General features: G+C 39.7%; 8 protein-coding genes across 11 annotated transcripts; 6 read left to right on the forward strand and 2 right to left on the reverse strand.

Annotated features, from left to right (window-relative positions):
- Positions 1-21: 21 nt before the first annotated feature.
- LOC106372443 (CBL-interacting serine/threonine-protein kinase 5-like) lies at positions 22-1,317 on the forward strand. Its single transcript, NM_001315892.1, is given in 1 exon segment — positions 22-1,317. A coding segment is annotated over 1 exon segment (1,296 nt).
- Positions 1,318-2,833: 1,516 nt separating this feature from the next.
- LOC106372444 (argininosuccinate lyase, chloroplastic-like) lies at positions 2,834-5,092 on the reverse strand. Its single transcript, XM_013812658.3, has 5 exons — positions 4,676-5,092; positions 4,216-4,596; positions 3,897-4,045; positions 3,356-3,812; positions 2,834-3,276 (listed from the first exon to the last, which is right to left on the reverse strand). The coding sequence occupies exons 1-5, from the start codon at positions 4,991-4,993 to the stop codon at positions 3,022-3,024; spliced, it is 1,560 nt and encodes a 519-aa protein (XP_013668112.2). The 5' UTR covers positions 4,994-5,092; the 3' UTR covers positions 2,834-3,021.
- A 50-nt stretch (positions 5,093-5,142) lies between these two features.
- LOC106372445 (ribosomal RNA small subunit methyltransferase H) lies at positions 5,143-7,160 on the reverse strand. Its single transcript, XM_013812660.3, has 5 exons — positions 6,695-7,160; positions 6,373-6,603; positions 6,220-6,288; positions 5,952-6,144; positions 5,143-5,697 (listed from the first exon to the last, which is right to left on the reverse strand). Exons 1-5 carry the CDS (start codon positions 7,079-7,081, stop codon positions 5,273-5,275), a joined length of 1,305 nt encoding a protein of 434 aa, XP_013668114.2. The 5' UTR covers positions 7,082-7,160; the 3' UTR covers positions 5,143-5,272.
- Positions 7,161-7,329: 169 nt separating this feature from the next.
- On the forward strand, positions 7,330-9,280 carry LOC106372446 (protein POLAR-like 1). The gene is made up of 2 exons (XM_013812661.3): positions 7,330-8,064; positions 8,192-9,280. The coding sequence occupies exons 1-2, from the start codon at positions 7,842-7,844 to the stop codon at positions 8,947-8,949; spliced, it is 981 nt and encodes a 326-aa protein (XP_013668115.2). The 5' UTR covers positions 7,330-7,841; the 3' UTR covers positions 8,950-9,280.
- An 18-nt stretch (positions 9,281-9,298) lies between these two features.
- Positions 9,299-10,806, forward strand: LOC106372447 (CBS domain-containing protein CBSX3, mitochondrial-like). 4 transcript variants are annotated; one of them, XM_013812662.3, is made up of 6 exons: positions 9,299-9,481; positions 9,637-9,903; positions 9,988-10,069; positions 10,141-10,214; positions 10,294-10,354; positions 10,439-10,806. In XM_013812662.3, the coding sequence occupies exons 2-6, from the start codon at positions 9,643-9,645 to the stop codon at positions 10,579-10,581; spliced, it is 621 nt and encodes a 206-aa protein (XP_013668116.2). In that variant the 5' UTR covers positions 9,299-9,481; positions 9,637-9,642; the 3' UTR covers positions 10,582-10,806. The 4 variants fall into 4 exon arrangements, with proteins under 4 accessions (XP_013668116.2, XP_048598368.1, XP_013668117.2 ...); XM_048742411.1 differs by having other exon boundaries at positions 9,347-9,489; XM_013812663.3 differs by having other exon boundaries at positions 9,479-9,570.
- Positions 10,807-11,093: 287 nt separating this feature from the next.
- Positions 11,094-14,058, forward strand: LOC106372448 (transmembrane 9 superfamily member 8). The gene is made up of 7 exons (XM_013812664.3): positions 11,094-11,338; positions 11,625-11,789; positions 11,877-11,986; positions 12,080-12,191; positions 12,277-12,389; positions 12,477-12,627; positions 12,719-14,058. The coding sequence occupies exons 1-7, from the start codon at positions 11,231-11,233 to the stop codon at positions 13,874-13,876; spliced, it is 1,917 nt and encodes a 638-aa protein (XP_013668118.2). The 5' UTR covers positions 11,094-11,230; the 3' UTR covers positions 13,877-14,058.
- Positions 14,059-14,446: 388 nt separating this feature from the next.
- On the forward strand, positions 14,447-15,764 carry LOC106370666 (enhancer of rudimentary homolog). Its single transcript, XM_013810663.3, has 4 exons — positions 14,447-14,526; positions 14,719-14,824; positions 15,028-15,148; positions 15,462-15,764. The coding sequence occupies exons 1-4, from the start codon at positions 14,524-14,526 to the stop codon at positions 15,559-15,561; spliced, it is 330 nt and encodes a 109-aa protein (XP_013666117.2). The 5' UTR covers positions 14,447-14,523; the 3' UTR covers positions 15,562-15,764.
- A 4,285-nt stretch (positions 15,765-20,049) lies between these two features.
- On the forward strand, positions 20,050-22,382 carry LOC106372449 (aspartyl protease family protein At5g10770). The gene is made up of 3 exons (XM_013812665.3): positions 20,050-20,378; positions 20,895-21,329; positions 21,406-22,382. The coding sequence occupies exons 1-3, from the start codon at positions 20,156-20,158 to the stop codon at positions 22,227-22,229; spliced, it is 1,482 nt and encodes a 493-aa protein (XP_013668119.2). The 5' UTR covers positions 20,050-20,155; the 3' UTR covers positions 22,230-22,382.
- The last annotated feature ends 18 nt before the right edge of the window (positions 22,383-22,400 follow it).

The raw sequence follows: 22,400 nt of genomic DNA on the forward strand, positions 1-22,400 counted from the left end.
CCACTTATAAATAATATATCAATGGAGGAAGAACGTCGAGTTCTCTTCGGAAAATACGAGATGGGGAGGCTTTTAGGCAAAGGAACCTTCGCGAAGGTCTACTACGGCAAAGAGATCACCAGCGGCGAGAGCGTCGCCATCAAAGTCATCAACAAGGACCACGTACTGAAACGACAAGGCATGATGGAACAAATCAAACGCGAGATCTCGATCATGAAACTCGTTCGCCACCCAAACATCGTCGAGCTAAAAGAAGTCATGGCCACCAAGACCAAAATCTTCTTCGTCATGGAGTTCGTTAGAGGCGGCGAGCTTTTCGACAAAATCTCCAAAGAAGGCAAGCTCCACGAGGACGCGGCTCGTAGATATTTCCATCAGCTAATCTCAGCCGTTGATTTTTGTCATAGTAGAGGCGTCTCTCATCGCGATTTAAAACCTGAGAATCTCCTCCTCGACGAGAACGGAGATCTGAAGATCTCCGATTTCGGATTATCCTCGCTCCCGGAGCAGATCCTCCACGACGGACTGCTCCACACGCAGTGCGGAACGCCGGCTTACGTGGCGCCGGAGGTGCTGCGTAAGAAGGGGTACGACGGCGCGAAGGCGGATATATGGTCGTGCGGCGTCGTTTTGTACGCGCTTCTCGCCGGATGCTTGCCGTTTCGCGACGAGAATCTGATGAACATGTACCGGAAGATCTTCCGAGCGGACTTCGAGTTCCCGCCGTGGTTTTCGCCGGAGTCGAGGAGGCTCGTCTCGAGGCTCCTCGTCGTCGATCCCGATCGACGGATCTCGGTGACGGAGATCATGCGAACGCCGTGGCTCCGGGAAAACTTTAATCCGCCGCTAGCTTTCGAAATCGACGATCGGGAAGAGACGGAGGCGGTTTCGCCGAAGTTCTTCAACGCCTTCGAGTTCATCTCCTCGATGTCGTCGGGGTTCGATCTGTCGAGCTTGTTCCAGAGCAAGAGGAAGGTTCAGTCGGTGTTCACGTCGCGGTCCTCGGCGGCGGAGATAATGGAGAAGATCGAGACGGTTACGAAGGAGATGGACATGAATGTGAAGACGACGAAGGATTTCAGAGTGAAGATTGAGGGGAAAACGGAAGGGAGGAAGGGACGGCTGTCGATGACGGCGGAAGTGTTCGAAGTGGCGCCGGAGATGTCAGTGGTGGAGTTCTGCAAATCGGCGGGAGATACTCTCGAGTACAATAGGTTTTACGAAGAAGTTAGGCCTGCGTTAAACGACATCGTTTGGTCATGGCACGGCGATAATACCGCGGTTAATCAAATACCCGATGGTCATGGCACGGTTTAACAAGAGTTTTGGTTTTGAGTGCACCGGTTTACCGGTTAATGTATTGTATTTGTAGCATAAGAACTGTTACATTGAACCTAAATATTGTTTGGTTTGATATAATTAAGCTTTAATGGCTAGCATTTTTAAAATTATGAAAAATCTATATTAAAATATACAGCATGATTTATTAATATTTATAGCTCAATATATTTTGAATTTTTTTTTTGAGTTGGATTCATTGAGATAGACCAGATTGGTTTATTGGGAATTTTGTTACCAACTGGTTTATTGCAGTTAAAATTCCAATGCGATTGGTTTAGTGAACTTAGGGTAGAAAAACTGGCTATATGAGTGAATTGGTTACCAACACTGCCGCGTTTAGTGTCTCAGAGACGTTGAAAAGATACACCATTTGTTAACCAAATCAAAATCATTGAAGATTATACTATTAGAGTTAGTGGAGTGGAGAGGATAAAGTCAGAACAAAATAATTTTGTTTATCCGAAGACTTTTCATGAATATTCTACATGTCCAATTTCAGTTTGTCATTAGGCATTATTGTGAAGACGATACATTCTTTAAGACTACTCCATCATTCTACAAGAATCGAAGCTAAATAAAAGAAAAGTCCTCCAAAAAGTTAAAACGAATACAGACAAGAACAAGGATTAAAATAAACAAAAGAGTAAGAGATGAGGTTCACCTGTAAATTCAATCCACTGCACGTCCCAATTGAAGAGAGTTGAGGCTTCCTGTAGAAACTAACATTATTCAGACCAATAATCCGAAAGAAGCATCAATCAGTGGCTAACATGAGATTCAAGGACAAGGATTGTGAAAATGACTCCACCATCAAAATGATATTATTATTAAATCAAGAAAATGAACTGTATGTGTAGAGACAACACCAATGAGATCATGACTGCTGCATATCGTGTGTCAATGTGTGTGTGGTAATAAAAATGGAAAATGATAATTTTGGAACAACGAAAGGATAATATACATTTTTATAACATGAACAGATGTTTCATCTCCTATGGAAGAAGGGGGATCCATCTCACGTGGGCTCCTCCATGTTCAAATTTTTTACATCCAAATGCATAATGCATTTTATTAAATTCTTCAATGGTAATATATCTCTTTACCATTTAGTAACAAGTTATTTTGGTCACATTTAACTCTCCTATGTGTGTGTGTGGCATGTACTCTTATGTCCTCCCGTTGCAGATACATTGTGCTACACAGAGGAAATAGGAGATCTCTGCGTCTTCCTGTTTAGTAGCCATCCTTTCTCCGTAGAGGCCAGCTCTTGATCTTTGTCTCGAGTCCAATTCAATTTACTTCATGACCTTCGAAGACTTTAGTCTGTACAACCTCGCCACCAGAACCAGCCATGAGTTTGAACCGCCCAGAGATGCACATGTACAACCTCACTGGACTCCTCCCTCTTCTTTCTAACTCTCATGTGGTTGGATTTTTTACATATCATATGTAAAGCAAGACTTGAACAAGCTAAGTGGTCTTGTAAAGTGGATTAAGTTAAATCTTCTTGCCATTGAAAAATATAAAAACATTGTATCATAGAACTTGAACAAAAATGTCGGTTTCAGATAAAAATAAACTTCAACAAAGCTTTATTTTTGGGGGGTTTTGCTAGGGAAGGAACCCCAATGTTACCTATCTTCCTCAAACCGCTGAAACAATTAGCGTCAAGGTTTAAACTCAGGTGCTAGTTATCTTCAGCTTCTTGACCCAGTAGCCAAGTTGCTCAGCGACACAGTTTGATCCAGTTGAACCGTACGAACTGAACTTATTAACTGAATTTTCAACTCCCAAAAACCCAAACACATCTTCTTCAAACACAGGGCTCAGCTTCTTCATCTCTTCAAGACTCAGGTTCTGAAGTTCACATCCTCTTGACACACAAACTCCAACTAGTTTCCCAACAACGTCGTGTGATGACCTAAAAGGCATCCCCTGTGGACCCAAACACACACAAAGATATATTATCTTATTGGATCCAGCTACAAAGCAATGGACAAGTCAACAACATTACCTTCTTCACAAGGTAATCAGCAAGAGTAGTAGCATCAAGGTGTCCAGCAGGTAGACTTCTCTTAATCCTCTCTTCATTGAACGTGACATTCTGCGCAAACTCCGCAGAGACATCGATCATTCCCATTATCGTCTTGGTGCTATCAAACATAGGCTCTTTATCTTCTTGAAAATCACGGTTGTAAGCAAGAGGAAGTCCCTTGCACAGTGTCAGAACAGTGACCAGATCCCCTATGACTCGAGCAGATTTGCCTCTCACGAGCTCCATCGGGTCTGGATTCTTCTTCTGCGGCATTATACTGCTACCCGTTGATACAGAATCGCTTGGAGTCATGAAACCAAACTCCTCAGACGCCCAGAGCACCCACTCTTCTCCGAGACGCGATAGATGAATGGCTGTGTTGGAGTTCGCATATAGAAACTCCAACACGAAATCTCGGTCTGAAACTGCATCAATGCTGATTGAAGTAGAGGAGAAGAAGACTTAATAAATGAGCAACCTCGCAAGATTAGAGAACAAGAAGTAGTAACTAGGAACAAACCTGTTTCTCATTGGTTCAGTAAATCCAAGAGCACTTGCAGTCATGAACCTATCAATAGGTAGACCAGTCCCAGCCAAAGCACAAGCTCCAAGGGGGCAGACATTTAGTCTCTCTCGACAGTCGATATAACGACCAGCGTCACGTTCAAGCTGCCCATACATTAACCACAACAACATACATATGAGATAACAGCGTTGGAGAGATCTCATTTCAGTAAATGCAAGAACCTATGATGCTTCTAAGCACATACTACCAATGCAACTAACATAGCCTAAGCAGAAAACTAAAACTTGAGCAAAGGAGAGCTTCCAAACCAGACCTGCTCTACATAAGTTAAGAGGACGTGTGGGAGCAAAACAGGCTGAGCTCTCTGGAGATGAGTATAACCAGGAACAATCAAACCCTCGTTCTTCAAAGCTAGCTGAACAAGAGCCGTCTGAAGATTCTTGATTTTGACGATGACTGTGTCGATAGCGTCACGACACCAAAGCCTGAAATCAGTAGCAACCTGGTCGTTTCTGCTTCGAGCTGTGTGAAGCTTCTTAGCAGGCTCGCCGATTAGATCAGTAAGAGCAGCTTCAATGTTCATGTGCACGTCCTCTCGATCAGTCCTCCACTCAAATTCATCTCTTTCAATCTTCCTCTCGATTTCATCAAGACCTTGCAATATGCTATCCCTGTCGGAATCTGTTATAAGCCCCTGTAATAACAACAACAACCAAAGATTAAGACTTTACCAATGAAATACAAAGATGACAATAGAATGAAGTGAAAAAAACCTGGTGAGCGAGCATTGTGGCATGAGCTTTGCTGCCCATGATGTCCTGCTTGTAGAGAACTTTGTCAAAGGAAATGGACTCTGTGAACTTCTCCACTTTCTCTGTGACGCTCTCTTCGAACCTTCCACCCCATAGTTTCACCTCCTTGGAGGCCGTGTCGTTGTCATCGTGGCTGCTCATTGAACGCAAGGGAGGCAGAGACCGTGACTTGCTTCCCGGCGGTAGAAAAGAGACGGAGCGGGGTGTTGAGGAGGGAGGATAGGAGCGGGACGGAGAGAAGAGGAGACTCTGTGAGAGAGAGAGATCAAGTGCTCCCATTGGTTGTTAGGTTAGGTGCCGGAGGAAGAGGAGGCACGACAAGGGTTTCAAGGTCTTAAAATGACTTTTTGAGGCGACAACACTCAGAGACTCAATACTTAGGTAGGTAGTGGTCGTATGGTTAAAGGAATCATGAATTTTAACCGGCCTGGTTCGAAAATTTGAAATTAAACCGGGGAAAAAATCTCTGTTTTGGTACATATCGGTTTAATCACTCTGATAAAACAAAAACTAACAAAACCATAAGAGAGAAAGGGAAACATTTTATAGAGCAGTGACTCACAACTTCTGAATAACTCTTAGCTTAGCACTCCTTGCTCTGCGGTTCAGTTTCTCCTCTTCCTCTGAAGGAGTAATAGGTCTCTTTGTTAGTATTACCCCTTTCGAACTGATTACAGTTTGTTTGATCCACGCTTCTTTCTCTTTTAGCTCCTTGTCTATACTTTCTTCGATTTGTCTCTCTGGTCTTACGCTCATCTCTGCGTTTGTCTCTTCTCTTTGAAACCCCAATATGTCGAGGAACGTTTGTTTGACTACCCGATCCTCAAGACTATGAAAGGAGATGACTGCTAATCTCCCACCTGGGGAGAGAACATCGAAGGATGAGTAGAGTGCGTTTTGTAGTGTCTTGAGTTCGTCGTTGACTGCGATCCTTAGGCCTTGAAACACACGTGTTGCTGTCTTTATCCAACCTTGTCTGCCTCCTGGAGCATTTTCAAATGGACGTCCAAATAAGACTATAATGATCATCATCATCTTTTGCTATAAGGTAAAAATAAACTCTGATGTTTTCAGGATATTATTTTGGATCATTCATTATGTGTTTTGCACCTAGAAACCATATCTTATAGCTATGAACACTATATGGAACTCGCATTGAGATGCAAATCAAGAAATCAAAGACAGATTACTAGAAGCAAACAAGAGAAAAAGAGGACTCAATTTATATTATATATACCTCTGCTTGGTGGTGACATCCTTTTAATGAGATCCACCAAGTCACCAGTAGAATGTAACCCACCAGTAAGTCTAGCTTTAACAATTCTGGTTTGAAGTGAATGCCAATTGCTTTCTTCGCCATATTCTCGTAGAATCCTCCCTAGTTCGGATTCAGGCCAAGAGTTCACTATATCTTCCGCTGTCAGACTCGCCTGTCACATTGTTAGCGAATATTTTAGAAGAACTTAGCAAGGGGAGAGCTTCATTCACTTGTCTATATAACTAACCTGAGGATCCATGCGCATATCAAGAGGTCCTTGTTGAAGTACACTAAACCCTCTTTCAGGATTGTTTACCTGTCCGATAAAAATATTTTCAAGTGTGAGTGAGAGATGTTAACAATACAAGAGGAAACGAAGCACACAAAAATCAAAACATACCTGCATAGATGACATTCCCAGGTCCATGAGAATACCATCAACACCTACATCCAACAGCTCCGGATGCGAATCAGCAACCGCAGACTTAATGTATTTAAAGTTTTTCAACACAATAGAAGCCTTCAAAGTTGGATGCATAAGGGAATCAATATGAAAATGAGCCAGTTTCCGAGCCACAGGATCCACATCCATTCCAACGAAATGATTCAACTCAGAGTGACTTTGAATAATCTGAAAACACACACAAATTTACACATTCAAAAATCTCAACTCACTAAACTTAGCATAAGAAGTTGATTCCTCCTAAGTAAGAGGAACTTACAGAAGAAGAGTGACCGGCTGCGCCAAGAGTGCAATCCACAAAGCTTCTCAACCGAACCGAGGAGAAAACGTCCATAACTTCTCCGAGCATGACCGGCACGTGCGAGGACGGAGCCTCGTCGTCGCCGATCTCATACTCTCTGCTAGAACGCGTCCTCCTCTTCTCCTTTTTCACCACTGCTTCCGCCGTCTCTCTCGCGACTTCAATCTCTTTCCTCCTCTTCCTCTTCTCCTTCTCCTTCTTCTTCGTCTCGCTGGAGCTCAGATTTCCCGCGATTACATTGATACCACGACGAGGGAGGCGTGATAGAGCCTTGTTGATGTTGTTGTTGCTCGCGAGAATCGAAGAGCATAGGAACATATGCTTCACCCTAATCGCTCCCGCCATATCCGTTTCTTCTCATGCCTCTTTCGCCATTGTGGAGATGAACAAGTTTACTCCAGAGAGAGAGACAGAGAGACTGCGTTTCTTATATTGGGCCTTTAAACATATGGGCCTATAAATAGCGTAAAACAACATCCTTTTCGGTTTCTAAAGCAGCGAAATGCGCGTGGTTTCGTTTCCCTAGAAACGGCAGGAAGTTAACACGAAATTATTTTTTCCAGTTTCTTCATCGGAAATTAGCCCGAGAAAAGACAGATTATTCAAACGACAACCTGTCTCGAATTTATTGTGGTATTTTGCCAGCGACATTGGTCAACAATACCATTTCATTTGGTCCACGTTACATTACTCAGATTACTATTTATGGCTAAAAAACATAGTCAGTTCTTCTCCTTGGATCTTCAAACATACTTTTGACCCTAATTAATTGTACTTTAAAGATTTGTTTGGTTTTTTACACGTTCAAAGTATTGAATTGCACTATGTATCAAGCAGAAGAAACATAGTGAATTGAACTTTACCATTTATTAATAGATTTGTTTTGTTTTCAAGCCCAATTATTATAGATTTTGTATTACTAAAATTCGAAGAAGAGGAGAGATCATATGATAGCATTAAAAGAGTTTCCACACTATTCAAAAAATTCCCCTCCAAAGTCCCAAAAATGCATGGAAGTCGAAAGAACACTCTGTTTCTCTCGTGATTCTCATTAATACATTCCTCTCTCTCTCACTCTCTCTTTCTCTCTTTTTCTTCAATCCCGATGGACGACGGTGGAAGAGCGAGAGCAGGTTGCATCAGGATCAGGTATCTTTCTCCACGGAGAGTCATGGCTCGGTTGTTTCCCTCACCGGTCAAGGTCAAAGGGAAGAAGAAGAAGGCTATGGCCGAAGAACGTGTAAGAGACTGTGACTGCGCGAGGATCATAAATGATCATCATGGAGTTCCCCAACTTTCAGAATCGCCGCCAGGGACAATCTATTCCGGTAAAACTCCAATCTCTTGTACTCTGCATGAACAGAACAGCGTTAAACTTGCGTCTTAATTGTAATTTATTAGTTAGCAAAACAAATAAATAAAAACTAAAAACTCTAATTTATTTTATGTCTTTAGAACTGCGAAGAAGGGAGTTTTTGTTCAGCATTGGGATGAGTTGTTACTTGCTGCATCTGATTGCTAATGGAAGAGAAGAGATTCACAAGATAGTCGAGCTACGTAACGATATAGAGAAGCTTCTTGAATGCAAGAACGATGAAATGAGGCGTAAACAGCAAGAGTTTGTTGAGTTAAGGAACGAAATAGACAAGTTATTGCAAGATCACAATGATGATTTGAGGCGAAAACAACGACGGTTTGCCTCTGGGAAGCAAGAGCAGTGTGGAACCACAAGTGGCGCTGTGGAAACTTCTAGTGATTGCTATTACTCTCCACAGTTAATGGAGACATCTTTGTCTGTTGGAGGTGAAGGTTCTTTTGAACGTTACGTGTTTAAGGGAAAGGGGGAAGATTTTGGAGAAGACATGGATCAGCTTGAAGCAGAACTTGAAGCTGAGTTTGAGCTTCTTCAGATTGGTCACAACCAAGAGAAGTGTGAAGAAGATTCAAGCGGAATAAGGCCAATGGAGGAACAACAACAAGGAGTGTGTCCCTTTGAGCTAGAGAGAAAGCTACATGAGCTAATGGAGACAAGACAAGAAGAGAAGATAAATGAGCTGCAAACTGCATTGGAAGATGCTAAGCAAAGGCTTCATGTGAAGGAGGCTGAAGCTTCTTGGTGGAAAGACACTGCTTACATTGTCTCTGAACATGTTCCTCAACCTTCTAGAATCAACCACAGCTCTCAAACTCGTCAGTACCCTCTCTCTAGGTAATAAATTTGTTTTTTCAAGTTTTATTACACAACAAGAATGTCTGTATTTTTTGTGGATAAACAACATGTTATTATTTAATGGATCCTTTATTTTTTCAATTTTCTGTGGAGCAAGAGATATTGAAAGACATGCCAATTCATGCAATGCTCTTCTTGGGATGAAAAATTGTAAATATTTTTCTGTTAGATATTAATTTTACCAAAACAATCAAAATAATTCACTTGAATCCAAAACTAGCTCTATCAAAGTGGGCCTGAGAGATTTTAGAGTTTGGAAGTGGGCCTAATGATAGTGCAAGAGTATGCCAGAATAATTAAATGCACAGTCATCATTAAGTTTTTAATAATATATAATTTTAAGGATAAAAAAAAGTGAGAAAGTCGTCAGTGAATCACTATCGAAAAAGGTTATTTATTATTATCCATAAGAAACCCCTTGAAACACTCCACTCAACTCTCGTCACCTGTCTCTTACCTTTACTCTAGGGTTCTCAAGCTTCCCTCCCCCGATCCGTTTCTTTCTCCAAGCTCAGGTTCTGAAGTACATCTCATCTTATACCTTTCTTTTGATACAGATCATTCTGTTTTCTCGATCTAGCTTCATTAGTTTCGTCTTCTAGCTGTTAAGTTTGATTACTGTTGCTTCCCTTTTAGATCTGTAAGCTGATTGATTTGAATCTGATGTTAGGTCAAGATGCAAGCTGTGATTCGTTCGTTTGTCTCCGGTGGAAACGTTGTGAGATCATCTCTGCTGCAGCATCTCCGTGTGGTCAACCCTGCGATTCAGCCTTCCGTGTTGTCTACTCGCTATGAGTCCACTCAGCCTGCTCGTATGGAGGAGCATGGGTTCGAGAGCACAACCATTTCTGATGTTATGAACGCCAAAGGCAAAAGCGCTGATGGATCTTGGCTTTGGTGTACCACTGATGACTCTGTTTACGATGCTGTTAAATCCGTAAGTAATCCATAGAGCCATATCGGTTTGAAAGTGTGTTTTTTTTTGGGGATTGATGTGTGTTTTTGGTTTTGGTTTGGTTAGATGACACAACACAATGTTGGTGCCTTGGTTGTTGTGAAACCTGGTGAGCAGCAGTCTCTTGCTGGTATTATTACAGAGAGAGGTAAGATAAATTTTAAACTGTCATTCAAATCTTTTGTTCTGTGTGTTTTGACATTGCTATATATATTTTAGATTATCTGAGGAAGATCATTGTGCAAGGGAGATCATCCAAATCAACAAAAGTAGGGGACATTATGACTGAAGAGGTATGAAACATTAATAAGATTTAATTGTTTTTTTTTTTTGGGATTGAGCTGTAATGGATCTGTGAATTGGTACTTGCAGAATAAGCTTATCACCGTGACTCCAGAGACCAAGGTCTTGGTCGCTATGCAGCTGATGACAGGTAAAGGACATATTTTCTCAATTAAAGATTCAGACTTTTTGGGTTTAATTTAAAAAACTCGGTTTGTGACTGTTATGTGTACAGATAACAGGATCAGGCACATTCCAGTGATCAAAGACAAGGGCATGATAGGAATGGTGTCCATTGGAGATGTGGTCCGTGCAGTGGTGACTGAGCATCGTGAGGAGCTTAACCGCCTAAATGCCTTTATTCAGGGCGGTTACTAGAGACGCTACTCTAGCCTTCGGTGCTTGATGAATCTCCGAAAGCTTTAAGATGGATGTATATATATGGAGTCTTGGTTGGTTGTTGTCTGATGTTTGTTTGTTTGTTGTTTTTAATCTGCTGTTTCAATTGCTTAACTTGTCAAGACTAAGCTCTTGTGCTTTCCCTTTTTTATGCTACTCTCTGCAAGATAATAAAACCAAAGACTCCCATCTCTTTTTGGAATATATTATCTTGTTTAATTTCGCTAGATAAATCCATCATAATGAGTTTTAAGGAAAAAGCATTACAAAGGCAGATCTAAATAAAATATTTGTCAGTACAAGCCTACAAAGGAGGATTGATTAGCAATGCTTGTTAATTAATTAATTAACTAAGCATGGGTTTAGTCGAAAAAGGAAATAGCATGGGTTTATGATACCGTGGGCTCATCTATATAAGCCCATTAGTGGATAACTTGTTGAAAGGCTTCGTGAGTAGTGACGTGGCGAATAGAATGGTTTAGGATCGAACCGGATAACAAACCGGGATGTATCACATTACAATCCTCCGGGGTCTTCGTCTCTGGAGTGTATAAGATAATAAACAAACTGTAGAGCGTAGCTTCAGATCTGCTCATTTTCTTCTAAACTTTCCTTTTTGGGAACAGCCATGGGTATGGAGCTTAAGAGATCCGCCATCGCCTTCCTTCTTCTGCTCTTCGTTCACGCCGCTCACTCTTTCTACCTCCCAGGTGTCGCTCCTCAGGATTTCGAAAAGGTAAAAAAACGGTTCGAATCTGTGCTCCTCCTAGGCTTCTAGATCTGAATTGGATCTCCTCGATCTGAGCTTTCGATCTTGCTACGGTGTTGATTGCCTTTAGGATTAGTCAGTACTTAAAATGAGAGTCGGTGTGCTGATGCACCGACGTTTAGCTTGATTTTCGCCAGTCTCTCGATCTGGACAATGTCGGCACTTTAGAGGAGCTACATTGATTTGATTGTTTACGTTAGTTTATTAGTGATTGAGGATTTGGGAAAAATTCGGATTTATCTTTTGTTTGCAGGGTGATGAGTTGAAGGTCAAAGTGAATAAGTTAACCTCTATCAAAACTCAGCTTCCGTACTCGTATTACTCTCTTCCCTTTTGTCAACCTAAGAAGATTGTGGATAGTACTGAGAATCTTGGAGAAGTGCTTCGTGGTGACCGGATTGAAAATGCCCCATACTCGGTTTGTCTTTGTTGCTATTTTTGACTCTTAAATGATCATTCTGTACTTTATCTCTATTAACCTTTGTGGATTTTGAAACAACTGCAGTTTAAAATGCGGGAGGCGCAGATGTGTAATATTCTCTGCCGGGTCACTCTTGATGCCAAGACAGCCAAAGCGTTTAAAGAAAAGATTGATGATGAGTACCGTGTCAACATGTATGACCAAAAAATAGTAACTTTTCTTTGTATGGAGAATATGTTCTTCTTTTGTCGGTTTTTTTACGAGTCTTTCTTCTGTGTGTGTGGTAGGATACTTGACAACCTTCCTCTTGTGGTTCCAATCGAAAGAGTGGATCAGGGCTCTCCCGCTGTTGTTTATCAGCTTGGTTATCATGTTGGTCTTAAAGGCCAGTATGAAGGGGTAAGTATGTTTCGATTGTTAGCAGTATTCTTTCAAATGTATGTGAAGTAGTTCGTTTTTGTTAAATTGCGTTTTGTATACACAGAGCAAAGAGCAGAAGTTCTTTATGCACAATCACTTGGCATTTACAGTCCGGTATCACAGAGATGTAGAAACTGATGCTGCGAGGATTGTGGGATTTGAGGTTAAACCTTATAGGTGCATTTCTTTCTTGTCCATACTTTGAATATGTCTTGGGTCTCCCTCTGTTTTTCTGGATTGATAGTCTTTCCCTTTGATTTGTAGTGTTAAGCATGAATACGATGGAGAGTGGAGTGAGAAAACCCGTCTGACGACCTGTGATCCTCACAAAAAGCGTCTGGTGGTTAGCTCGTCTACCCCTCAAGAAGTTGAACAAAAGAAGGAGATCATCTTCACTTATGATGTTGATTTCCAGGCAAGTACTTTGTGATTTTTCGTCTTATACAGATGCGATAGAGTTCTTGTTCTTAATAATTTTCTGCTTGCCTGCTGTTGCTCCTTTTCAGGAAAGTGAAGTGAAATGGGCATCTAGATGGGATGCGTATCTTCTGATGAACGATAACCAAATTCACTGGTTCTCCATTGTTAATTCTCTCATGATCGTACTGTTCCTGTCTGGTATGGTGGCGATGATAATGCTGAGGACCCTTTACCGTGACATTTCACGATACAACGAGCTCGAGACTCAAGAAGAAGCTCAAGAAGAGACAGGGTGGAAGCTTGTCCACGGTGATGTTTTCAGACTTCCAGCCAATTCTGATCTCCTCTGCGTCTACGTTGGTACAGGGGTCCAATGTCTAGGCATGGTACTTGTCACAATGATCTTCGCCATGCTCGGGTTCCTCTCACCTTCGAACCGGGGTGGTCTGATGACGGCCATGCTTCTACTCTGGGTCTTCATGGGACTTTTTGCTGGCTACGCTTCTTCACGTCTCTACAAAATGTTCAAAGGAACAGAGTGGAAGAGAATCGCCTTCAGGACAGCCTTCTTGTTCCCTGCAGTCGTCTCATCCATCTTCTTTGTCCTAAACGCTCTCATCTGGGGGCAGAAGTCATCCGGAGCAGTTCCCTTCGGAACAATGTTCGCCTTGATCTTCCTCTGGTTCGGCATCTCGGTTCCTCTCGTTTTTGTCGGCGCGTACCTCGGTTTCAAGAAACCAGCGGTTGATGACCCGGTGAAAACCAACAAAATCCCAAGGCAGATCCCAGAGCAAGCTTGGTACATGAACCCGGTTTTCTCAATCCTCATCGGAGGAATCCTGCCTTTCGGTGCAGTCTTCATCGAGCTCTTCTTCATCCTCACATCCATCTGGCTCAACCAGTTCTACTACATCTTCGGGTTCCTCTTCCTCGTCTTTGTGATCCTCATCGTCACTTGCGCCGAGATAACAGTAGTACTCTGCTACTTCCAGCTCTGCAGTGAGGACTACCTTTGGTGGTGGAGATCTTACTTAACATCGGGATCTTCAGCTCTGTATCTATTCCTCTACGCGACGTTCTACTTCTTCACAAAGCTTCAGATCACAAAACTGGTGTCGGCGATGCTTTACTTTGGGTACATGCTGATCGCGTCATATGCATTCTTTGTGCTCACGGGAACAATTGGGTTCTATGCTTGTCTGTGGTTCACAAGGCTCATCTATTCGTCGGTTAAGATCGATTAGAGGATGATGATGATGGTGGTGGTGATGAAGGAACAAAGAAGGAAACGTTTCTTTTTATAAAATGGTTTTGTTGCATTTTTAGGTCTATTCTTGTTGCAGAACAAAAGGGGGTTTTATTATATGTAAACGATATAATATTTGTATTTTTGTTTGATTTGTCTAATAACACACTTTTTGAGAAATCTTTCCATGCCATTTGTAGCGAGAATATGTGATTCATTCGTTCCACATTATGAATTTATGATCATTTTGATGAAGATGATGTTATATCTTTTGCTTCTGTAATGGTGGGAACTTAAAACGGATCTGTTGTGTTTTCGAACAGTGTGAAGACTGGTACAATCGTACAGAAGAGAGAACTAACTACATGTCGTTTCTCATATTTAGAAGAGAATATGTGTCGTTTGGATTTACTGAGGATACACACTGCTAAGTGCTAACGACAGAAACAGATTGTCGTTTTTTCATATCATAAATGGAATACACACTGTTTTATCTCACTAACAGATGTCACGTGTTGAGAGACAGAAACTCTGTACCATTTTACGAATTTGCCCCCTAAGTATTTGTATTTATTATATTCGTCGTCTTCGTCTTCGTCTTCTTCGTCTTCAATTGAACTATCGGAGTGAAACTACCAGTTGAGGATGGTAATCGATTCCTTCTCTGATGTTCCTTTTACTGTAGTTTAATTGATTCCTTAGTCAATAGCGTTTGAAATCCTCGCATAGTCTTTCTGCTGAGATCAAATTCGATTTCGTTATCCAGAGAAGAAACTAGGTTTTCGATTTTGTTTTGATGCTCTCAGTTCTTATAAGCTGAGCTTCCTCTTTGTTGCGTAGGCAAATAATCAGAACGGTAGACACACCATCATCCTGTTGCAAAACTCACCAAGCAGAGCTACGAGGACGTTTATGGACTATGATTCTATAGGCCAAGCTATCGATGGTTTATTATTTTTATTCGAATAAACTAGCTTATAGCTAACTTTACCTCAGTTGTTGACTGTTGTTATGATGATGCTGAGTTTTTGTCTTTATGGTATAGCAGATAGTTTGTATAGTTCTGTTAGTTGTTAGGATGTTCAGATAACTTGCTTTTACTTGGTACCTTTTTAATTGTTTTCCTTACATATGCTGACATTTGAACAGGTATCTGCGGCTTATACGAAAGGAAGCTGAAGGAAATCAACCCATCCCTCAGGAATCTTAGTTATGACATTGCTGATCTTTACAATTTTATCGATGGTCTTACTGACCTGAGCGCTTTGGTGTAAGTCCCCCTCTCCCTCTCTCTTTGATGCTTTTGTTCATTTTCTCCCATCAGTTTACTGAAAGGTCCATGTCTCTACCGTTAGTTTGCTTAAGAGTTGAAAACTCTTCTTGAATCCAGTCGCTTGAGCTCTTGAAAGTACCTGTACAGACACATCATTAGGATCCTGATGTTGTTTAAGAAAACTAACAATGATTTGATACTAAAAGCTCGTTGCTACCTTGATGGTTAAAAGTACTAGTTCAGAATCATAAGTATTTGGTGGTTATATGTTACAGTGATTCTAACAAATCCACACTGGTTTCTTATGCAGCTATGAACATTCCATGAATGCTTATCTGCCATATGACAGGCAGTGGATTAAGCACAAGGCACTTCACCATCTCAAGAAACTTGCCAGTGGAGGGAGATAATTAGAACTATCATTTGAAGAACATATTAAAACTTAAGAGAGGCTACTCAAAACATTATTATAACCCTTTTATGCAATATATAATTTCCTAATGTAACAATATGTTATATGCATTCAAAGAATATGATGTTGTGGTGGTACTTGGATGTGTGTTAACCTTGAACACTAGTATTGTTTAAAAAAAAGGAAAAGGTTATATTGGTTTCTGAGTCTTAAAAATGCTACAAGGAGAACATAACATGATAAAGTCCACATGGATATTCCTCATGATAGGATTGTCAATGAACACAAGATTTTCTTCTGATACAGACTAACCAACTCGAGGAGGGGGAGGGGGTAGCGATTAATAGTACTATTATGATATATTTGAAACTGACAACGAAGAGGAAGAACAAAAAAATCCTTCACACCCACAGTCCAAAGTCCAAACCCGTTTCTTCAAATCGGATTGGGAAACTTTTTACACGGATTCAGCTATTATTCGGATTTTGGATGGGCGTTTCCGCAACGCAGGAAGTTATCTAATGGGCCTTTTAACAACCCAAACCCATGCAGGTGCTCGGCTTCCAAACCGGTACGGTTCGGTTTAATCGATATTTCTGAGTCAATTTTTATCCAACAAAGAAATTAATTGCTTGGCGCTAGTAACACGCTGCAAATGAATTAGTCGGTCCAAATTAACACGCTGCGTTTTAGCATCTCGACGCTAGGAAGATAGTTGCAATATTTATATGCACACGCAAAGACTAACTATAACATACCATCCAATGTTATTATATTTACATGAACCTAAAATCAATTTATTCTCATAAGATAATACTCCTTTCATTTCTCCCTTTACATCTACCCACTATAAACTATGAGTGGAAATTCGTATTAAATTTCTATCTTAGTGGAAAACTCATCGGATAAAAACATAATCCATGGTGGGACGAAAAGAAAAAGAAATAAGTTCCCATGATATTGCTACATCAGCCATCAGCTTTCTATTTTCTAAGTATAAATCCAAAAAGGAATTTCAGTTACAAAACCACATTACTCTTTGTTAAATGGTCTCTCTTTCACTTTTTTTTAATAAGTGTACCACCACAATATTATCTTTCTTGTATATATGTTCATTTTTTATATGAATGCATGTAACACACCAAAAAACAGTTTCTGTGAATGGCAAATTTGTATAACCGTTGAATTTCTGTGAACGGTCAACTTGGAAAAGTGTTGAACTTTCTGTGAACAATAATAGTTTGGACGGCTCTCGAGCTTCCGAAAGGCATATAATTAAAGCGATTAGTCACTTTCTAAGTTTCTAGAAATTATGATTCAGATTCCAGCTTTCTCCCACTTCCTCTACATTAAGATTATTTATGAAGAATCTTTATCTTTAGTTCCCACTCGTAAATCATTATACTTATCATATTAGTACCATTAATTTCCGCAAAACACAACGAGGCCCACACATGCACTTAATTGATGTTCTTGTGGACTTATCATCTCAATCATACATGGATGTTTTCGGTTCTAAATTACAATCAGCTGACCGCATCTAGTCATCTTCTTTCTAAGAAATTGCAAATTTGAATAAAGTGGATTCAACTTTTTGACAGCTATATCTATACTATTAAAGCAGAATACTTCTTATGAATCTGCTCCTAAAATTTTCTATTTATTACAAAACATTCCATTCCCTTTTCTAATTATCAAAACAGGTATATTTACTAATAATGTTTAATATATTAATTACTCATATTAATAAAAGAGATAATTACAGAATTGTGTATCGGAAGGTTTCAACGATGATTTCCAATATACAATAAAGGTGATGATGCATATAGGATTTTTTTGACAGAGGCAAATTTGAAGGCTATATCTCTGAGTGTTTGAAGAAGATGAAGATCGAAGTTTTGGTTGAGGTTTAATTCAATTAGGGTTTTATAGGATTTCTGGTTGTGTTCTGGTGAATCAAAAGAGGATTCAAGAAGGTAACCGCTGTGTAGTTTGGCGATGTGTCCGAAACGATTTTAAAGGTGATTACGATGACATGATATGTCTGAAGTTTCGAGGAAGATGAAGATCAAAGTTGGGCGTTTTGAACAAGGTGATTACGAAAAAGATTTGTCTAAGGGTGCCTCGCAGTTGACGACCGAGGTTTTGTTTGAGGCTCAATTAGTGTTTCAGGGGATTTGTGTTTGTCTTCTGGCAAGTCAAAGGATCCTGAGAGATCTGTTCGCTTAGCATCAATATTTCTAGAATCTTTGGTAAGGTGAAGATACAAGAATCACTTCCATTAAAAGTGATCTCAAAGGTACTTTCACGTTTACAAGGAGACTGAGGTTTCGTAAAGTTTAGCATGTGGTAAAATTTTGGATCAGCGATTCCGTCGGCAGGGGATGAACTCATCTAAATTTCAGAGTAGATAACCGTACTTGGAAAACTCTGCAGGCTGCAGCTTTATTCAACAGATCTGTGGTATTTTCGGTTGCAACAAGATTGGCCACAAGCAAACATTTGGATATACAGGTTTCATACAGGCTGGGATCAAAGGTGTTTAGATATGGAGATTGAGGTTGTCATTCTTGGACCTTCTGTTTATGGCAGTATGTTTTGTCTTAGTTGCTTTGGTTAATCTCATGTGTACGATTGTCAAAACAAAACTCCAATATTGTTGTAACAAAGATTATGTAATCTTAACAAATAGTTAGCAAAAATTTAAGAAAACTCCTCTAAATTCTCATTATTTATTAATTATATATTATCGAGGAAATTGAATAAAAAATCATAGTTATAAACATTGAAATACTAAAAATATTCTATAATTATTTAGTGGATACTTGCAACTGTTTTAATACGATAACAATCTTAATATTTAGAATATATATATATATATATACATATATATATGTATCTCTAAAAATAAGTTTGAATCAATTATTTTTCAAACAGAAGACAGATTTTAAAAACAGATTTAAACCTCTATATATAAATCGAGAATCAATAACCAAATTCAAATAGAAGCAAAAAAATATGAAACCAAAGCCGAGTTCATAATAATTTAAATGTTTCATATATCTTTAGAAGAAGAAAAAATCAAAACTGAATGCATACACAAATATCCAAAATAAATTTTATACCTAAAATATTAATTATTTTATTTTTATAATTATATAATATTCCATTGGAGTTTTGTTTTGACAATAATATTGGAGTTTTTACTGGTATACACAAAATTTTTAGTTTAAAAATTATAAAATATTCTAAAAATAGTAAAAACCAAACTATCCAAAAACAGGTTGCCCTATTTCTTTTTATCCTAATATTTAAAATTACTCTGATTTCTCAATTAGAACTGAATCATCCAAATAACTCTATCTGAAATATTTAAATTTATCTGAGCTATCCGATATTTTATCTCTAAAATCCAAAAGAAAAATATTTTACCGAAATTATTTAAAATGATCTGAAATACGGTAACTGAATTAGAACGGAATCAAACTCGGAATTTTTATCAAGTTACTAACATTGTTATCTGAACCAAACTGAAAAAAAAAAACTAAACTGAATCAAAACCCAAGTTCATCAATAGTCAAATTAATTTTTATATCTCTTGAACAAAAAACCGGAATCTAACCAAAAACTAAAAAAAATCAAACTGAAACCAAACCAAAAATTAAAAACACGGATTAATAAATATGTCGACAACAAATAATTCACAAATTAATAATCCCGCGCTTTAAAAGCGCGGGTCAAAATCTAGTAATGATTATATGTAATTCAGTTACCGTCGTCTAACTTCACAATTACTTTACGGTAAATTAATTAAACTATTGTACGTTATACACGTTCATGTAAAGACTATTTAATCTATCAAATGGTTACTAAAGATTATAGTATAATTAATACCATTGAGATTGATTACGTGAAGCAACACCTTTGTTCCCAATTAATTACAAGCATATGGTATGTTACTCACAGTTGCCCAAAAAAAAAGGTATGTTACTCACATGTATAAGTTAGCTAGAATCAAGCGATAGAATGTGAAATGATCGCCTGAATAAACTGTTTCCTTTTTGTTGGATACTACTACTTCATTACTTTAAATCCATTGAATGTAAAAGCAACCTTAACTATTGTTTGCATTTAATGAATATTAGTCTCCTTAGTAATAATAAGACTTATGAATTGACTCATCACGCATTAGTTAATGAGCAAATTGCATACATGTGTTATCGTTGAACAATTCAAATAATTGAAACTTTAGTTTATGTCACAAACTAATTTATAAGCATCTCACAGCCATGCATAATTTGACACCTACTTAATACACAACTTAATGAATAGTTGAGTGGAATAAATTCACCTTTTATTCCCCTTTGATTGTGCTAAAATCGGTGTGTGAAAGAGAGAAGAAAACACATAAAATAACAATAATACTCCTTTGCCAGCTGATGTGTCGCTATCTGACTGGATAGTGAAACAATGGAATAGGGTCCCCAAAATGAAGATATATTTGGATGAGTGGATTGCTTCTTACGTTTAGCAACCTCCACTAGAGACTTTCATGAGCAAAGAAGAGTGGTTATAAAGGACCGGCCATTATCATGATATTGAGTGACACTTCTACTAACGTGAGGGAGAAGAAGAGAGCAAAAATGAGCTTTAATAGGAATTTGTTGAATATCATAATAATCCTTTGTGTATGTCTCAACTGGGACTGTAGCGAGGGAGCTCAAGAAAAACAGAGGAGGGCGATTGATTCTCATACTATCCAACTCAGTTCTCTCTTCCCTTCATCATCATCACCTTGTGTTCTTTCTACAAGAGGTAAATATTCCCTTGGCCAATTCAATTTCTGATGAATTCTAGTTATATACATAAAGATAGATGAATATAGTATATAGCGTACTATATATATATATATGTGTGTGTTATTTAGTCCTTGTATATACTTACGTTATTGGTGTCCTTATTATGTAAAGATCATACAGACGTATACTTTAGTTGTTAAGTTAATTAAGTTACAAGTAAGACCAAAATTTTGCATTAACATTACCATCACATGATAATAGAAAGTGATATAGTTAGATGTCTATGCTTGACAAACATATAGCTGTGATTAATATCGTGCTAGCTGCCTAGCTAGTTAATTAGTGAGTTAACATGAATACAACTATGTTTTAGACTCCAATAGTTGATAATATTTCAAGAAATTTTTCTATTTTACATTGTTTGATAATATATGAATAATAATATACATCAACAACCACAAAATAATGTTTATTTTTTAAGAAAATCTGTGGGCATTTTATTGCTGTTTCTAACGTGAACTTATCTACTCAGCTTCCAGTACAAAGTCCTCACTGCACGTGACGCACAGACACGGCACGTGCTCGCGTATAACCAGTGCCAAAGCCAAGAGTCCAGACCATGCCGAGATCCTCAGACTCGACCAAGCGCGCGTAAACTCGATTCACTCGAAACTGTCGAAAAAACTCACAGATCGAGTCAGGCAAAGCAAGTCAACGGATCTACCAGCTAAAGACGGAAGCACCTACGGTTCAGGAAACTTCGTCGTAACCCTCGGAATCGGAACACCGAAACACGATCTGTCTCTGATCTTCGACACAGGAAGCGACCTGACGTGGATTCAATGCGAGCCATGCGTTCGAACTTGCTATTCCCAAAAGGAACCAATCTTTAACCCGTCTTCGTCCTCCTCGTACCACAACGTCTCTTGCTCATCGGCTGAGTGTAGCTCACTCTCCTCTGCTACAGGTTTTTTTCTTTTTCTCAATTATTGTAAATCCGGTTTAATATTTCTGATCCGGTTATGTTAACCGGTTCCGGTTAGGTAATTCCGGAACATGCTCGGCTTCGAACTGCGTCTACGGTATTCAATACGGCGATCAATCGTTCTCCGTTGGTTTTCTCGCCAAGGAGAAGTTTACACTAACGGCGTCTAATGTGTTTGACGGCGTTAACTTCGGCTGCGGCGAAAACAACCAAGGACTTTTCACCGGAGTCGCCGGACTTCTCGGCCTCGGCCGTGACAAGCTCTCTTTCCCGTCGCAGACGGCGGCGACCTACAACAAGATCTTCTCCTACTGCCTCCCTTCCTCCGCTAGCTACACCGGACACCTCACCTTCGGATCCGCCGGAGTCTCCAGATCCGTTAAGTTCACTCCGATCTCCACGATCACCGACGGCACTTCCTTCTACGGTCTCGACATCGTCGGAATCTCCGTCGGCGGTCAGAAACTCGCGATTCCTCCGACGGTGTTCTCCACTCCGGGAGCTCTGATCGATTCCGGAACCGTCATCTCTCGCCTCCCGCCGAAGGCCTACGCGGCGCTGCGAGGCGCGTTCAAGGCGAAGATGTCGCAGTATAAGAATACGTCGGCCGTTTCGATCTTGGACACGTGTTATGATCTCACCGGGTTAAAAACGGTGACGATCCCGACGGTGTCGTTTTACTTCAATGGTGGTGCCGTGGTGCAGCTTGGCTCGAAAGGGGTTTTGTACGCGTTTAAGATGTCGCAGGTTTGTTTGGCGTTTGCGGGGAACAGCGATGATAATAACGCTGCCATCTTTGGGAACGTTCAGCAGCAAACGCTGGAAGTTGTGTACGACGGTGCAGCCGGGCGGGTCGGGTTTGCTCCGAATGGGTGTAGTTAATGAAAACATATGGGTAAATTTTATTTGTGGATTTGGCGCCAAGTGTATAATTTGTATGAGGACGTGATGGTCTATGGTACACGTTTATTGTAAAAGCTCAAACTGTTAATTTACATATTTTTACTCCAATACAAAATGATGTTGGTGAAGAAACTAAGTGTTTTTTAAACG

The sequence above is a fragment of the Brassica napus genome, chromosome A10 (genome assembly GCF_020379485.1).
Source record: "Brassica napus cultivar Da-Ae chromosome A10, Da-Ae, whole genome shotgun sequence".
Taxonomy (NCBI): domain Eukaryota; kingdom Viridiplantae; phylum Streptophyta; class Magnoliopsida; order Brassicales; family Brassicaceae; genus Brassica; species Brassica napus.

Excerpts from the sequence above, each read along its gene's own strand:
- LOC106372444 (XM_013812658.3), bottom strand. The coding sequence starts at position 4,993 with ATGGGAGCACTTGATCTCTCTCTCTCACAGAGTCTCCTCTTCTCTCCG. Across the intron at positions 4,597-4,675 it reads CCACAATGCTCGCTCACCAG|GGGCTTATAACAGATTCCGA; the intron begins GTTTTTTTCACT and ends TTGTTATTACAG. Across the intron at positions 3,277-3,355 it reads CTGATTACCTTGTGAAGAAG|GGGATGCCTTTTAGGTCATC; the intron begins GTAATGTTGTTG and ends TTGGGTCCACAG.
- LOC106372445 (XM_013812660.3), bottom strand. The coding sequence starts at position 7,081 with ATGGCGGGAGCGATTAGGGTGAAGCATATGTTCCTATGCTCTTCGATT. Across the intron at positions 6,604-6,694 it reads CAGCCGGTCACTCTTCTTCT|ATTATTCAAAGTCACTCTGA; the intron begins GTAAGTTCCTCT and ends GTGTGTTTTCAG. Across the intron at positions 6,289-6,372 it reads TGGGAATGTCATCTATGCAG|GTAAACAATCCTGAAAGAGG; the intron begins GTATGTTTTGAT and ends TTTATCGGACAG.
- LOC106372446 (XM_013812661.3), top strand. The coding sequence starts at position 7,842 with ATGGACGACGGTGGAAGAGCGAGAGCAGGTTGCATCAGGATCAGGTAT. Across the intron at positions 8,065-8,191 it reads GCCAGGGACAATCTATTCCG|AACTGCGAAGAAGGGAGTTT; the intron begins GTAAAACTCCAA and ends TTATGTCTTTAG.
- LOC106372447 (XM_013812662.3), top strand. The coding sequence starts at position 9,643 with ATGCAAGCTGTGATTCGTTCGTTTGTCTCCGGTGGAAACGTTGTGAGA. Across the intron at positions 9,904-9,987 it reads TTTACGATGCTGTTAAATCC|ATGACACAACACAATGTTGG; the intron begins GTAAGTAATCCA and ends TGGTTTGGTTAG. Across the intron at positions 10,215-10,293 it reads GGGACATTATGACTGAAGAG|AATAAGCTTATCACCGTGAC; the intron begins GTATGAAACATT and ends TGGTACTTGCAG.
- LOC106372448 (XM_013812664.3), top strand. The coding sequence starts at position 11,231 with ATGGGTATGGAGCTTAAGAGATCCGCCATCGCCTTCCTTCTTCTGCTC. Across the intron at positions 11,987-12,079 it reads GATGAGTACCGTGTCAACAT|GATACTTGACAACCTTCCTC; the intron begins GTATGACCAAAA and ends TGTGTGTGGTAG. Across the intron at positions 12,390-12,476 it reads TTTGAGGTTAAACCTTATAG|TGTTAAGCATGAATACGATG; the intron begins GTGCATTTCTTT and ends TTTGATTTGTAG.
- LOC106370666 (XM_013810663.3), top strand. Across the intron at positions 14,825-15,027 it reads TATAGGCCAAGCTATCGATG|GTATCTGCGGCTTATACGAA; the intron begins GTTTATTATTTT and ends ACATTTGAACAG. Across the intron at positions 15,149-15,461 it reads ACTGACCTGAGCGCTTTGGT|CTATGAACATTCCATGAATG; the intron begins GTAAGTCCCCCT and ends TTTCTTATGCAG.
- LOC106372449 (XM_013812665.3), top strand. The coding sequence starts at position 20,156 with ATGATATTGAGTGACACTTCTACTAACGTGAGGGAGAAGAAGAGAGCA. Across the intron at positions 20,379-20,894 it reads TTGTGTTCTTTCTACAAGAG|CTTCCAGTACAAAGTCCTCA; the intron begins GTAAATATTCCC and ends TTATCTACTCAG. Across the intron at positions 21,330-21,405 it reads CTCACTCTCCTCTGCTACAG|GTAATTCCGGAACATGCTCG; the intron begins GTTTTTTTCTTT and ends GGTTCCGGTTAG.